This window comes from Mastigoproctus giganteus, chromosome 12 (assembly GCF_048544385.1).
Source record: "Mastigoproctus giganteus isolate SK-2022 chromosome 12, ASM4854438v1, whole genome shotgun sequence".
NCBI lineage: Eukaryota > Metazoa > Arthropoda > Arachnida > Uropygi > Thelyphonidae > Mastigoproctus > Mastigoproctus giganteus.
Genome location: NC_143586.1, coordinates 142,940,835 through 142,957,897, shown reverse-complemented (window position 1 = coordinate 142,957,897; position 17,063 = coordinate 142,940,835). Strand labels below are relative to the sequence as shown.

Genomic DNA, 17,063 nt, shown 5'->3' with positions numbered 1-17,063 from the left:
TCATCAACAGTTGAACCATCGTTGCAAGTGGACCAATCTGATTCATCCCTTTCCTTCTAGAGTTTACATAAGTAAAGAACTCTTTGCTGTTTTTCTTTGCATCCTTTGCCAAAGATTTCTCATAATCTGCCTTTGCCTGCCTAACCTCCTTTGTAACTTGGTTACAGATCAATTTATATCTATGATAGGCTTCTGTGTCATATGTTAATTTTTATGTATCCCATGCATTTTTCTTCTCTGCCATATGTCTCATTAGTTCATCTGACATCCATTTAACAGTATTTCTTAGTTGGTATGTATGTACTTGAACAGTATTTCTTAGTTGGTATGTAAAGCCTAGTAGCTTCCAAGATAAGTTCTTTGAATGCTTCCCATTTTGAATTTGCTGTTGGTAACATCATCAGTTGGTCCCACTGTATAGAATTTAAATACTGTCTCAGACCATCATAGTCGCCTTTATGAAAGCAATAACCCTTCCCTTAACCCCTGATGGTAGTTACCTATTTGAGTAAATCCCACTTCAGCACACTGTGATCACTGCCACCTAGTGGTTCCTCTATCAGCAGATTCTTAATGCATGAAGAATCACTACTGATAATCAAATCAAGAGTATTTCTCCCTCTAGTTGCCTCCCGAACATGCTGATGTAGAAAACAGTCATCCAATAAATCCACAAAAGCCTTGCTAGTGTGTGAGTGACCAACCCACAAATTCCAGTCAATATCTGGGAAATTAAAATCCCCGATTATAAGACTCTCTGATTTACTGCCCCACTATTTCCCTGTACAGTTTCTTATTATACTCATCAGAGTCATTAGGCGTATAGCATACTCCTACTGTCAATTTTGATCTCCCAATGCTTATGTCACACCAAACTGACTCGACACTGCACTGCTCAGCGATGTCGACTGGCTTCACTTCCTTGGATTTTATGTGTTTCTTATCTAATAGCATAACCCCTCCTCCCTTCCTATCCTGTCTATACTTTCTGTAGAAGTTGTATTCCCCAAATTACAGTTCTGCATTCCTGATATCTGTGTGACACCACATCTCTGATATCCCAACAATATCTGCCTTTGATGCTTTGAGCAATACCTCAAATTCATCAAATGTATTTACCAAACTCCTAGCATTGGTGTACACGCAAGTATACATGCACCTGTTCTTTTTCTTAGCTACCCTAACACAACCCATGTGTTTACTTGTACCGCAATGACTCCCAGCAGTCTCTGAAATATCCTGCATCTTGTTTTCCAGGCTTCTGCTCATTCCAATAGAAGCAGTGCAAGAATCACTTTCACCTCTGCCAGTGGCTACTATTAATCTATTAGTCCTTGTATACCTCCCAAGCTAGTAGTTTTCCAACCCACCTAACACTGCCTCAATAGCATGAGCAAATATTCTTGCACCCTTTCTATTTAAGTGTATCCCATCCCTGCAGAAGCAGTCCCTTCTGTTAACAAGTACAGACCAGTCTGAAAAAATTCTACCCCTTTGAAAAAAATTCTACCCTCTGATAGTTCAAGCTGAGGAAAATTTTGCCCCATGAGCCTTTCATAGTTTGTACAGGACCGAAGTGATTGAAAAGGCTCTCATCATGTATTCCTTCCTGAAAAACTCTGGGGCATTATGGCCTTGCTGCTCTTGTGCTATAAAACCTACAAACAAACAGTAATTCCTATTAATCATTGGAATGACACAATATGGTCCTGGCAGCCTATGTGTTATTAAATTTCATCACAACAACAACATGTCTGGGCATAATTGCACTTTCAAATTTAATTCTAACTTGTGACTTTTTCTCATCATTGCACTATACCTGTTAAGAAAATTCTCAGACTCCTGCTCATAATATATGAGCCAGTGTGTACAACAATATCACCATTTGTGCCCTTAAAAGATAACTTCTGTACAACATCAATAACATTTGCCCCTGGAAACATAACCTTTTTCAAGAATATATTTGGTTTTTTTTTTCCTGACAGTAGTCACTGAAAATAGCTACCTCCTCTAGGATTGTTGCTATCTTGTCATCCATAAGTGTAAACTCTGGTATTGAGACGGTAGCTGAGAGCTTGATGCCCCCCCCCCCCACACACACACATTTTAATTACTTTAATGGTATCAACCCTTTTTATTGAGCTCTCATAAATGCCCATCAGAATGCTGAGCTTATGCTCAATTTCCTCACATTCTTTGCACTGAACACAAAGTTCTCTGAGCAATAAAGGCAGGCTGCTAGGATATCTCATGTGTTTCTGTCTGTTATGTACAGGAATTTTTCTTGCATGGATGTAGAGGTGATTATCCCAAAGTATAATGCAGTATTGAAGCTGCGCTCAAGTACTACAGACAGTTGGAAGCCTCATTTTAGGAAGGATGTGGATCTTTAGGAATGAGTGTAGAGAAAAGCGATAAGATTAGAGTGGGACACAAAGGGATAGCCTCACCAAGAAAGTCTTGATTTCTGTAAATTTCAATATCTGGAAACTAAGCACCTGCGACCAGGTTTGATTGAAGTGTTTAAATCTTTAAACAGGCTGAGTAAACTAAATGCTGATGGCATCTTTATGCTTTCTTGGAGACACATAAAGAGGAAGTAAATGTAAATTGGAAAAGGGAGTAGCCAAATAGATGTCTGAAAGTTTACTTTAAACCCTTAAGTGATTGATTGTTTAAATAAGCTTCCACCTAGCATTGTGGAGATGAATAGCTTGAATTAATTTAAAAAAAAAAAAAAGGATTGGACAAATTATTTGAAGGGATGGCAAAACAAAGCAAGTATTTTTTTTTTTTTTTCCCCCTTACATCATTTTTTTACTACTAATGTTAAAATATTTTTCCTTCAAACTTAATGCACTACAGCTGTGTTAGAATTTACATTATTGGAATTTAATATATTTCTTTCTTTCTAGGTGCATTCTCATATACATTTGCACCTAAAAGTTCAGAATTGCAGCATATTACTACAGTTTTCTTTCATTTTTTTTTTAAAATTAGCTATGATGATATAAGGTTCAATAGGCACCTCCGTAGCCAGGTGGGAAGAAGCAGCAGTGCGTACCACATACTTCTTGATTAGACTGGGGTTCGAGCCCGTCACTACCAAATACGGAGAATGCGGAAAGGTCAGGGAATGACTACCACATATCCCGGAGCAATATGGCCTTAGTTGCTAATGCTTCTAAAAACCAAATAACAACAACATAAGATTCAATATAAAAAAACAATGAAAACTGTTGCTTTTTTTATAATAAAGATTTTTTATTAAACACTGAAAAATTTACAGCAAGAAAAATTGAAAAGATTAATTTTAACAACTCTGATTTTTCCTCAAAATATCCTCAATGAGATTTTATCATTGCCTGATATAGATGTCATTCTGGCAGTTAATTTTATAGTAGTGTCTCGACTAACATTATTCCAAGCAAGGTTTCTCTCAAATTTTGTGAAGATGAGCAGGCTTCATGGACTTCACACTCTAAATGATCCCATAAAAGCTCTATTGGGTTAAAGTCAGGTGATTGGGGGGTGGCCACACCATAATTTGCAATACCCCCTCCTGTTGTTTAGTTACTAGAAAGTCCCTGCACAGCTTACAGCTGTGCTTTGGATAATCCTTGTTGTAATATAAAATTTCTTCCACAAAAAAAGTCGAAGTCGAGCAATAATGGATTATGTTCAAGAATGTTTTTATAGCTTTCTTTTTTTTTTTTAATTCCTTCAATTCTGATGATGTCACCCACTCCAGAAAAACAGATGCAACCCCAGGTAATGTCAGAACCATGACCTGGGGTTGCTAAGTGCCTATTATTTTCACCATTTCCTTCCATCTATTTGCATGTAACAGAGGAACTCCTAGTGGACAGATTTTCTTTAAATTTTGTATTTGGGCTTTTATTTTTTTCCATACAGTTTGTATGGAAAAAGAAATTTGTAGATTAATTGTAATTTTAATCAGTACTGTTAGCTTTAGATATCTGTGCACGCTTCATGTGCTATACAAGACATTGTTAATGTTACTTATGAAGAGATACATATATAAAGAGAGTAAAGATAATTAAAAAAAAGAAAAAAGAAGCAATATGGAAGGAGAGTAATACATATTATACAGTTGTAATTAACTGATGGTTGTTTAGAGAATGTAACCCTGTAAAGTTTTCTATAATCTTAATAATTAATTGATAAGCAGATAACTATTTTACTTTTCATTCTGTTAATCACTGAAAATTTAAAAAAATACATGCCTGAAATATAATTGATGTGTTGTCTAGACAATACATTTTATTATTTTTATTTATATATGCATATATTTTTTTTTCTTCTTTAGTATTCAGATAGCAAGATTTTGTTTTTGTCGTATGAATGGTTCCAGCTTAATTTCAGTTACACCAAATTAATAATGGAAAAGCAGTGCTGTTTCTTTTAAAATTTTTACTGAAATTAAACGCCAGTGAAACTATAAAAAAATTCCAGTCCTGATGCTTTTTTTCCATCCCCAGTGAAAAAACACCGGTGTTTTTTCACTGATGATGGAATGTATGCTTTTTGTGAGTTTTGACTAGCAGGTGCCACAAAAAAGACTTATTCATGATTACAGGAATTAATGAGTTAATAATACCAGTATTAACCTTCCATTATTAATATCTCTCTCTCTCTCTCTCTCTCTCTCTCTCTCTCTCTCTCTCTCTCTCACACACACACAACACACACAATTTTGAATTTCTGATATTCTTTTTATTTAAAATAGCTTTTTCAGGAAATAATTCTTTTCTTTTTTGTTGATTTATTATATATATCATAAGAAATACAAAAATATGCAGTAACTATAGAACATTAATCTTTGCTACTTAAAATGTGAATAATTAGTTTAAAAAGATATTTTTGACAAAGGCTTAATTTTTGTTACTCATTGGTATATTTCCTCTACAGTACATTGATTAACAGGAAGTATTATGATAAATAGCTTAGCAGTAGCTGCAATAACTTCCTTTCAACTTTCATTCTGTGCGAATGTCAAGGTGCACGTCATGCATATTTCCTCCTTATAATACTTGACTGCATTATCCTGTCACAGAAAATAGAGAAATGCAGTAGAACTGACCTTCACTGGAACTAAAACTGTATCATACTTCTTTTAATGATAACAGATAATTTCATTGAATTGTGAAAAGATTATTAAATAGAGAATGGTAAAAGAATTAATCTTTTTTTCTGTTATTTTTATTTATAAACACATTCACATTTTATCATTAAATTTCTTTATTATGATGTGAATGAATTATCAGAATTGTTATAAATTTAAAATCATTCCATTTTTCATTATATGTCCATTATTATACGCCAGCTTGTAATATTGTGCAAATTATGACCTTATATTATAATTTGTTTTTGTTGTAGTCTAATTGAGAGCTGGAGTAATGATATCATTTCCTTACTGCTCTACATTAACTCATTTCTTCACTTTTTTTTTTTTATGCTGCCCCAAAACCCATGCTGTGTGCACTCAAGTGTAGCTCACAGTAGTTTCCAGTATTATTGTTTTCCACTGTTGAAGAGGGTCAAAATGACCCTGAAAGTTAGAGTATCCTTTATATCGCTTTTGAATGATTTCATGTGACACTCAAGTATATAATTCATTCTGCCAAAATGGTTTTATTAAATAGCTATCTCTCCCTGTAATCCCTAGTATCTTGTAAAAGTAACAATCTTTTTTAATATCAAGAAATTTAGGCTTTATAAAAACTGCATATTAAAAGAAGTATGAATACTTCTTCCTACAGATATTTATATAAATAAAATAGCTCAAATTATTTTTTCTTTAAATTCTTAGGCCTGAGCTTAATTACAAACTAAAATATTCTACAGGTACAATGATGGCTCATAATAAGAGTGAAATACTGATGATGATTTCAGCTAACAGAGTAAAACAATATTAAAGAATAATTGCAGGGAAAGAACTAAGAGTGGTGAAACGAAAGAACTAGATTCATGGGGATCTGTGAATGGCAAAATTAGAATAGTAATTTAGTATTGCACAATTTGAGGAATCACTATTCCAAAAATAGTAAATTTTTTTTTTGAAGATTGTGTATACAAAATTGATCATATTATTGCAGACATGTAGGACATTGGATGAATAAGAGGTGATACTTCAAGATGTAATGTGCAAATTAAATTTTTCATAAGTACCAGAGCATGGGTGCCAGCAGGATATTTTGCAAGGTGGTACATGTGGGAATAAATTTTTTGTTCAACAAATTTTCAAATACATACAATATCTTATGTTTCAATAAATTAATGAAAATATTAAAAATTGTGTATTACTTTAAAATCCAAAGGTGATGCACTTGCACTATGCTGCCAGTGCCCATGTACCAGGGTGCTTATTAGCTTTACAAATAAGATATTTATCTGTTGCTGAAATGAAAAATGTTGATTGTAGATGACTCACAAGTCAGCCCCAGATTCCAACTAATAGAAATCTGGAGCCCTCAACACCCGTCTGTTTAAAGAACTCTGTAAAGACATGAATTCTGATTACGAGGTTCTTCTTTTCTACACTGCTGTATGCTGATTGTCGAAAGGAAATGTTGTCAATCGTGTCTTTGAGTTGAAAGATGAAATCAAGAGGCACCTCCGTAGCCAGGTGAGCAGGAGCAGCAGTGCGAAGCACACGCTTCTTGATTAGACCGGGGTTTGAGCCCATGATTACAAATATGGAGGATGCAGAAAGGTCAGGGAATGACCACCGCATATCCCCAGAGCAATATGGCCTTAGTTGCTAATGCTCCTAAAAACCAAATAACAAACAAACAGCCGACCGGACTAGCCGGGTGGGTATAGTGCCTACCTGGCAACCCAAAGGTCCCGGGTTCGAATCCCGCCTCGGGCTTGGATCAAAGTACTGCAAAAACCTTGGGAGGTGCATTATGGCCACAGAAGCCGATGCGCCAAAAACTACCAAAAAAAAAAAAACAGTGAAATCAAGTTGTTCCTGGAAGTGCAAGGGAAACATGGTTCGAGCCTGTGACCACAAATACGGAGGATACAGAAAGATAAGGAATGACCACTGTATATTCCTGGAACAATATGGCCTTAGTTGCTAATGCTCCTAAAAACCCAAATAACAAACAAACACACAGTGAAATAAAGTTGTTCCTGGAAGTGCACGGGAAACATGATTCAAGCCCGTGACCACAAATACAGAGGATGCAGAAAGATAAGGTATGACCACCGCATATCCCCGGAGCAATATGGCCTTATTTACTAATGCTCCTAAAAACCAAATAACAAACAGTGAAATCAAGTTGTTCCTGGAAGTGTAAGGGAAACATGACCTTGTGGCTTACTTTAATGATGAAGCTTGGAAGAAAAGAGTTGCTTACTTAGCAGACATTTTATACCAGCTAAATAAGCTGAACCTGAAACTTCAGGGAAAGCAAATACACATTATCCAATTTCAAGGCAATCTTCAGGCATTTGTATCCAAGCTGCAAAACTGGTGTCGGAAAGTAAATCTTAGAAACATTGCCATGTTTGAAAAACTTTGCAGTGTGGTAGAGGAATCTGAAGGAGGAGATTACTGGGCACCTTGAAAAGGAAGTTCAACGGTACTTCCCTGAGCTTACAGAAGAAGCTGCACTGGTACAAAACCCATTCTCTGCTTCCCTGAATGTAGCCAGCATTCCCAATGAAGTATAGGATGAATTCGTGGATCTGCGGAACAATTCTTCAGCACAAAATTTGTTTTACGAAAAATTGCTGACTCAGTTCTGGTGTGCTATATATCAGTCATATCCAAATGTCACCATGCTTGCCTTTTGAGTTTTACTTCCATTTGCCTCTACATATCTCTCTGCGAGAGTGGATTTTCAACACTTCTTCATATCAAAACAAACAAGAAACTAATTAAATGTTAATGATGACATGAGGTATTTGGCTTTAACAAACACTCAGCTGCGAATTTTGAAGCTGGTTGCCCAGATGCAAGTAAAACCATTGCATTAAATATTAGGTTAATTAAATATCAGGTTAGAATTATATTCTGAAAAATCTATTTTTAATTTGTTTTCTTTACCCTATTAAAAATTCTTTTTTTATACAAATGTGGTGGGGGTTGCATGTTACTTGGCTATTATAAAAGGGAGTCATGACTTGAAAAAGGTTGGGAGACACTGTTCTAGAGAATTGAAGTAGCAATGAGTAAAAGGAACAGTCCATTGAATTTGTATTTGAATAATGAATGGACATTCACTTTTTGATGCATATGTTTGGACTATTTTGGAAGAGAACAGTGGAATTGCGGATGAAAATTGAGAACGATTCTCATTGAAGTTTCTGTTAAAATAGAATGCAGCAGAAACTGCATATCTGTGAGATAGAGTGGAGAGACTTTGTAAAAGATAGGTCATTAATTAACCTGCCTACACTCTTTTGAATGGAGTGTAAGAGCTTGGGAGAGAGGTTTTTGGTCACACCACTCAATATGTAAGAACGGTATTCCTAGGTAGGGAGGATTCCAGATTAAAGTCAGCAACTATTTTTGAAAAAAATAATTACATGTTATACTTCAACAAAATGGATGCAAAGGAAACAAAAGGAAGCATGCCCACAGTTAGAACAGGAACTGAACAATTGGGTTTGTGCTGAAAGGATTACTGCAGGAAGAAAGATTTCAAAAGTCTCCATCAAATTTAAAGCAAAGAGAATAAGCTCATAAGATGAACAATAATAATTTTTTTTCAGCAATAATTTCTGTTGTGGTAATTTCATGAAGCGAAATTGTTTATCTGTTCAAACTGTTACCTCAACTGGGCAGACATTACCACAAGATTGGAAGGAGAAAATTCAAGCATTTCTCTTACCTTCATTGAAAAGGAAAGAAATGGAATCGGACCAAGTCAATTAGGAAACATGGATGAGGTTTCAATGAACTTTGACATGCCGTCAAAATTTACGAATAACATAAAAGGTACAAAACACATTAAAATAAACACCGTGTGAGGTCAAAAATGTGTTTTATTGTTGTTTTATCAGTAACAGTTAAATGGAGGGAGGCTTCCATCGATGGTTATTTTAAGTGTAAAAATATGCCTAAGGAGAAATGGTGTTTTGTTTGTGTTAACCCTAAAGGATGGATGAACTCTAAAACACTTAAGACATGTCTAAAAGAGATTTGGGGGAAAAGGAGAGACTCTTTCTTCAAACCGAAATCTTTACTTATAATGGATTTGGCTTGACCCCACATTGCTAATGAATCTAAGGAGGAAGTGAATAAATACTTTAAGAATTATTCATGGAGGCCTGACAACTAAACTCAAACAAATCTTTCTCAAACAAAAATAAGAAATAATTGAGAAAATTGAGTGGCGGACAGATTGCATACCTATACAAAGGCTGGTAGGATACAACGAGCATCTTATACTGAAGTTTGCAAATGGATTCTTAATAGTTGGGCTGAAATCACTCTTAAGTGCATCAGGAATGGATTCTGGGCATCAGGTATTTCTTTATACAGTAATAACTATGACTGATTGTCTGATAAAAGTGAAAATACTCCTGACAATATTTTTATAGATTCATTTCTTGATGTAATGAATAATATCAATTTAAATTATGAAAAGGAATCGGAGAATTTTTAAATGGAATGTTTTTTTGTTTACATTTAAGAAATGTTAAAACAAAATTTTTAATTAAAATGGATATGTCTATACGTCTTTATTGAATAAAATTATTGTTGCGAACATGCACAAAAGTAATCACTTAACTTAGAATCGTATATTATATTCAATAATTTTGTGTTTAAATAAAAAATATTTGTATTGAAAATGTATTTTGGCTTGTAGATAATGCGCACAGAAAAATTACTTAAAAGTACCTTTTAAAACCTTGTATAACACGCACATTATCTCTGAGACTTTAGGTATTATAAGTGGATGCACTTTAGATTGATATAAATTATGAAAAGGTGGTAGGCAGGAAAGAATACTGTAAACATCAAAAAATCACTGGCAGGCTGGATTCTTGCTGGTAGTCTTACATTGGGCAACCAACATAGGACCTACAAATACGTACATCTTAACGGTGTATATTCGGTAAGGTGTGCGTACTTATACCTATTTCTGTGTTTGTTAAGATGTACGTATTTATTTATTATTTTATTTTGGATCTATTTTTATCCACACCAGAATGACATTACCGATTCGTATGATACATTGGTTATGTACATGTTAACTGCCTTCTGTTCTGTTGAGCACTTCATTTCATAAGATTTTCCAATTTTAAAACCTGGCACTATTAATTTTTTGGGCGAAGGTAAAGAAAGCCAACACGAGAGTGATGGGAAACGTTGGATAACTTATGTGGAAAATTAGTTTCCCGATACAGCACTCTAGCACTGCTCACTCAGTAAACAGATGGTAAGTGTTATCGGTCTGGAGCAAAGTCGAGAACAATATACTGATTGACAGGCAGGCATGGCAAACGATGTGCTGATTGGTGTGTGAACACAACTCACGATAACACCGGTTTAGTATCACTCAGAAGCGCTAATGGTAACTTGCCCTAATGAACGCTTTCCATAATGGTTAAAAAAGGTCAGGTTACCTCCACTTGAATCCCATGGGAGCTTTAGCCCCTCCACTTCGGGTGGGTAACCTAACCTTTTTTCTTTAGAATCATGAGTGGACTAGTGCATAAATTGTTTATTAACAAAATATTAATTTTTTATTACTGTACTTTTATTTTTTCATACATATCATAGCATAAATCAACATCTCAATAGCTATTCACTATATATATAAAAAGAATCTTTCTTTCTTTCTTTCCCTATTATTTCCTAACCTAACATCACGAAATATAAGGAAACCTTTTCTATTATTTCCTAACCTACCATTTAAGGTCAGATTACAAAATATAACGAAAAATAAAGAAACCTTTTCCTTTTTTCGTAACCAAACCTAAATCAACAATATAGTAAAAACACTCATGAACTCCAAAAATCTGCTTTTAATAATGAAAAAAAAAAACATAATGAAGAACATAAAAATGAACAGAACGAAACTTTTATTAATTTAGTTTTCATCAAAAAATCAACCTACATTTTTATTTTCCTTACAAATTTATTCCATCTTTAAAAGATTCATCACTACTATTACCTGTTTACCGTTCATCACAAAACTATTATGCACCGTTCTTTACTCATAAATACATATTATAATGCCAACCAATGACCACACAGTAGCTTGTCATCTGTCGTGCCCACCACCACCACCAATCATTTCATCGTTTGCCACGCCTACCTGTCAATCAATATATCCTTCTCGATTTCGGCTCCATACCAATAACACCTACCATCTGTTTACCGAGAGAGCAGCGCTAGAGTCTAGTGTCGAGAAACTAATTTTCCGCATAAGTTATCCAATGTTTCTCGTCGTTCTCGTGTTGCCTTTCTTTACCTTAACCATTTTTTGTTATAGTGTGAGTTGAGTTTCAGTTCTGATGAGTAAAGATGTGAACAGGGGAGAAAAAAAATTAATCTACTAAAATTTGATATATGTATATCAAGTTTTATGTCTAAGTTAAGTTTGCTGATGATACAAAGGTGAGCATGGTGATTAATGAGAGTAATCAGTGTATGCTACTTCAAAAAGATCTACAAGGGTCAGTCAATAAGTAATGCACAATTACTCACACTTGCATATGCATAAGGAAGAGGTGGGAAATTTATGATATACACCTGTTGTACTACCAATTACCCATTAACACAACTAATATTTTTTTCTTTTTTAGATCTTTCTTTTAGGTGTTTTTAGATCTGAAGATATAGATGGACAAAGTGATAGCCTTTTCCAGCAACAGTGTGTGATGGAGTTCCTTTTCAAATCGGGTGATCAGTCGGCCACATCTATCCATCAAAACTACTGGTAATCTATGGGAATCAGACAGTTGATCAAAGTAATGTCCAGAGGTGACTCCAGCAGTTTTGGGAAGGTGATTTCAGCATCAAGGACAAACCAAGAGCCAGAAGACCAATGTCCGTCAAAACAAAGAACTCGTTAACCAGCTCATTCAAATAAATGAGGTGTATAACTACCATACAAGTGATGTACACTACAAAAATGTCAAAGGGAAGTATTTTGACCATCATCAACAGACTGGAGTTCAGAAAAATCTGTTCTCGGTGGGTGCCTAAGTTACTCACATGAGAAATGATGACTGCAAGGAAAGAGATCTGGGAAGATCTTCTGTAGAGGTTGGTGCTGGTGCTTCTGAGTGCTTTAAAGGGGTCGTCACATGTGATGAAACATGGCTCTTCCATTATGATCCATAGACCAAAGGACAATCCATGAAATGGGCACACTCCGTCACCTCTAAACAAAAAAGCCAAAACTTTCCAAATCATCAACAAAACATATGGCCACCTTCTGGGATCAGAATGGCATCATTTTTATTGATTTCTTGGAAAGTGGAACAACCATCAACAAAGAAAGATACTTGTTCATGGAAAAGCTTAATGGAGCTCTGAAAACCAAAAGACCTGAACTGAATCGGGAGTACATCAAATTTCATCAGGATAATGCAAGGCCACACACAATACAGATGACACTGTGAAAGATTGACCAGCTGGGTTGAAGTATAATGCTCCACCTACCCTATAGCCCAGACCTTGCCCCATCAGCTTTTCTTTTTTTGTTTAGTAGACTGAAGGCATACCTGCATGGTAAGATGTTTGGTGTGAAAGTAATATGGAACTCATTTCTGACATTTAACATTAGTGTGAACATCAGCCTCCTGATTTTTACTAAAGCACATTCGCTGTCTGGAAAGAACACTGGAGAAAATGCAGCGAGTGTGGTGGTTCTTACATTGAGCAATATTCTCAAAATTGAAACATTGTGTATTTTATGTATGTATATGAAGTATGGTTACATTATCTCAGATAATAAAGATGTTACAATCTGTAATGTATTCTTCTTGATCTGCCCTTGCAGATAAACTGGACAGATGGCCTGAAAAATGGCAATTGAAATTTAATATTGATAAATGCATGGTACTGCATTTGGGTAGCATCAAATTCTAGGTAGTTGAGACTGAAGATGATGTAGGTAATTTTACAGCTGGACATGAAGTTCTCTGAGCAGTCCATACAGCTTACAAGAACAGCACATGGGTTCTGTTAATGATATTCAGAAACTTTGCCATCAGGGACAAAGAGGTGATTGTCCTGTACTATAAGACAATGGTTAGGCCACATCTGGAATACCGCATACAGGTTTGGAAACCTCATTTTATGAAGGATGTGGATCTGTTGGAAAGGGTGTAGAGAAGAGGAACAGGATTAGTTTTTTGGACTTGAAAGAATATCCTTACCAAGAAAGACTGCTGTTCTGTAAGTTGTGCTCTGGAAACTGCACATCAGCATGGTGAGCTAATTGAAGTGGCTTTAAAAGGATTAAATAAACTAAATTCTGGTAGCATCTTTGTCCTTTGAAAGATGTATTACAGGGGAATATAAATTTAAATTGAAAAAGGATGGTTGTAGAATAGATATGTGGAAATTTACATTCAGCAAGAGAGTAATCAACTACAGAAATCACCTTCTGCCTATTGTGGAAGTTGGCAGTTTGAATATTAATGAAGGATTAGGCAAATTATTAGAAGGATTTTTTTTTAATTTATTTTTTTGCTGGTGCTGTATAATATTTGCTTCCTTGCATCATGTTTGCTAATGATAATAAGCCTGTTCTGTCTTCCCAATAATTTGCGTCTTTACTGCAAATGTTATAAAGAATGGTTACCATTCTTTATAACATTAAGAATTCAACAATTTATGAAATTATGAAAAAAAAAATTCATAAATTCAATTGAATTTATGAAATTCAACACATTGTTGAATTTCTTCAAATCTGAAAGCAGAATAATTAGGTCAAAAATCATCCAGAAAAATATGAAACTTGATCAGTTTTACCACAAGGAAAGCTGTGATAAAGTTATCTAAGCTTTATAACTTAGTTAATAATCACTTAATAATAATAAGAATGGTATTAAGGGTAAGTTGCTACAATGGATAAAAGGATGGTTGAGTGGGAGAAGACAGAGGGTGGTAATTAATGGGTGCTGTTCTTCGTGGACTTCACTAATGTGGGACCCTGTGGGATTCCACTAATGTTATTAGTGGAGTCCCACAGGGTTTGGTGTTGGGTCCTCTGTTGTTTTGTATATTTATCAATGATATTGATGAAGGTGTATTAGGCTTAGTGTCGAAGTTTGCAGATGATACAAAGGTTGGCAGGGTTGTTAATGACAGTAATGTAATGGCAGTGTGCTACTGCAACTGGATCTAGATAATTTGGGCAGATGGGCTAAGAAGTGGCAACTGAAGTTTAACCTTGACAAATGTAAAGTACTGCATATGGGTAGAAGTAACCCCAGAGAAACGTACCAACTGTGTGATACTATACTTAAGGTGGTAGAAAATGAAAAAGACCTGGGAGTAATTGTGCAGTCAGATATGAAGTTTTCGGAGCAATGCAGACAGGCTGCCAGGGCAGGTCATGTGGTTTTGTCAATGATATATAGGAATTTTGCTAGCAGGGAAAAGGAGGCAATTGTCCCTCTGTATAAGGCAATGGTCAGCCACACCTTGAGTACTGCGTACAGGTCTGGAAGCCTCATTTTAGGAAGGATATAGATTTGCTTGAGCGTGTACAGAGAAGGGCAACAAGATTGGTGAGGGGAATGAAGGGGTCCTAATACCAAGAGAGGCTTAAGTTCTGCAAATTGCAGTGGCTGGAGACTAGACACCTGCATGGTGATCTGATTGAGGTGTATAAGGCTTTGAATGGGTTGAGCATGCTGAATTCTTATGGGATCCTTCCACTTGTTCAGATTACGAACCTAAGGGAGCATAAATTCAAATTAAGAAAAGACAGATGTAGAATAGATGTGCGGAAATTTGCCTTTAGCCAGTGGGTGGTTAATTGCTGGAACAAACTTCCATCTGTTGTTGTGGAAGTTGATAGGTTAAGTGGACAGGCATTTGGAGGGAATGGTGTGATTTTTTTTTTTTTTGGCTGATGCTGCATAAGCTCATACACTTGCTTTCTTGCATCACTTGCCACCACTACTACTATTACTTGATGAATTCACCTGCTGATTTGAATTAAAATTCTAATTTTTTGTTTAGTGCTACATTACTGGTCTTAGAGGTAGTGGTTTTTCATCCAAGCTATCACTCCTTGAAAAAGAGATAAACAAACAAGAATGCATACAGTTCAGAGATAAATAATTGCCTAATTTGCATATGTGCTAATTTAAACAGTCTAGCCTAATATGCACGATGTTATTTTTGTCATTTATTTACTATTCTATATTATTAATCAAAGTATTATTATTATTACTATATTATTAATTACATTATATTATACACTTCCTGGCCACTTAATCAGGACTGCGAGCTACTGTTACATCTAACTATCATTAGATCCAAATTACTGCTCTAATACGACGTAGCTTGGAGTCAACAAGAAATTGAAAAGTAGAACAATAAATATTAGTCCATTCTCATAAAAGAACTGCCCTAAATTCCTAGTTTCATTGTCAGAGATTGTGCTAATGAACATGCCTCTCCCATTCATCATTAAACTGAGATCCAGGAATTGGGTTGGCCACAGCAAATATATGAATTCTTCCTTGTGTTCTTGCAAACTTTTACATAATTTGGCATGCTGAGGTAAACATGCAATGTTGCTGAGTGTACCTAGCCTACAGTGAAGTTCAGATATGCTCTGGCATTCATAGTGCCGTATGTTGGGATCAGGAGACTAAGGGTACGGCACAAAAAAATAGCCCACACTATTACATCCCGTCCAGCAGCCAGTACTATCAGTAAATAACAGGATGGTACCAGTGACTCAAGTTAGTTCCTCAGTACATATGCCCTTTCACTGATACTGAAAAGCATAAATCAGGATTCAGCAGATCACGTGACTGGCTTCCAATCTTCTAATCTAAATGTTGTTGCCAGGAACACAAAGAATGGACATTCTTATTGTTCCTGACAACAGCAAAGCCAGATTTTCTGGTTGATGTCTCAAATCATTGGCTTATCTGAGGTTTTCCTGCTTTTATAGTGCATTTTTTTAGTGTACTTACACACTCTGGGTACCGATACCCAGAGTGTGTAAGTCATGCATTAAATGAAGAGGGTTAGTTGTTCTACCAGTTGGTAATGATTACGCTTGCTAATCGATTGCTGACATCAAGCACCTTCTTGCACCTTAACTTTTCAGCACAAGTTAGTCTATTCATGTTTTTTTTTTTTTTTTTTTTTTTTGGCAGTTTTACATTTGCTAAAGGTTGAGCAATGCTAATCTTTGAACACTCAAGATCAGTCATCCTCCCTGCCTTAGCACTTGCTGAACATATACTAACAATCTTACCCCTTCTCTAATACGTGGCCTCTTCAGTTTACATATTTTTGGCTGAATTGATAGCCGAAACCTCGGAGGTCCTAATAAAGTGGTCAGGCAGTGTACCTTAATCGGAATACAAGTGATCTAACTTATTATTATTATTAATAATAGGGGTTTTATACAAGAAGCAAATAAAGTGATTGATCGTGCTTCAAACATCTTCTGCATACATTATGGGTGCTGCCATGAAGCTGTTAAGGAACTTCGGATAAAGAAAGAACGTCTGAAAGAGATAGATTAGATGGATAGAGTTTTGGTAGTAACGGTATAAGAATACTAACAAAGAGAAGAAGGAGAAAATTTTTGCTAGATCCAAGGTTGTATTCAAGTTCTCTACATGAATAACTGTAGTAATATTATAAGCATTCTCATTTTGTACAGCTATTTTTGAATCAATAAGGGATTGATAGACCAGTTGCATTTCAAAACACACCTATCTAACAGCTAGTCATTTAATGATATCCATCATAGTCATTCAAAGTATTGTCAGAGACACTATAATAACATTCATCTTTATTTCCCACTTGTGCAATAAATCATAACTTGTAAGCATTGCACATATATCATCATCGTTGCCAGTGTATC

The 17,063-nt window shown here is 35.4% G+C and overlaps 1 protein-coding gene across 1 annotated transcript in view; it reads left to right on the top strand.

The window, feature by feature from the left end:
* Positions 1–16,780, top strand: part of LOC150077478 (protein-lysine N-methyltransferase SMYD4-like) — a 336,848-nt gene extending 320,068 nt beyond the window's left edge. The window contains exon 19 of the mRNA XM_090385914.1: positions 16,590–16,780. Coding sequence (XP_090242040.1) covers positions 16,590–16,719 — 130 coding nt within the window. The 3' untranslated portion in view covers positions 16,720–16,780. The remainder of the gene's footprint in view (positions 1–16,589) is intronic.
* The last annotated feature ends 283 nt before the right edge of the window (positions 16,781–17,063 follow it).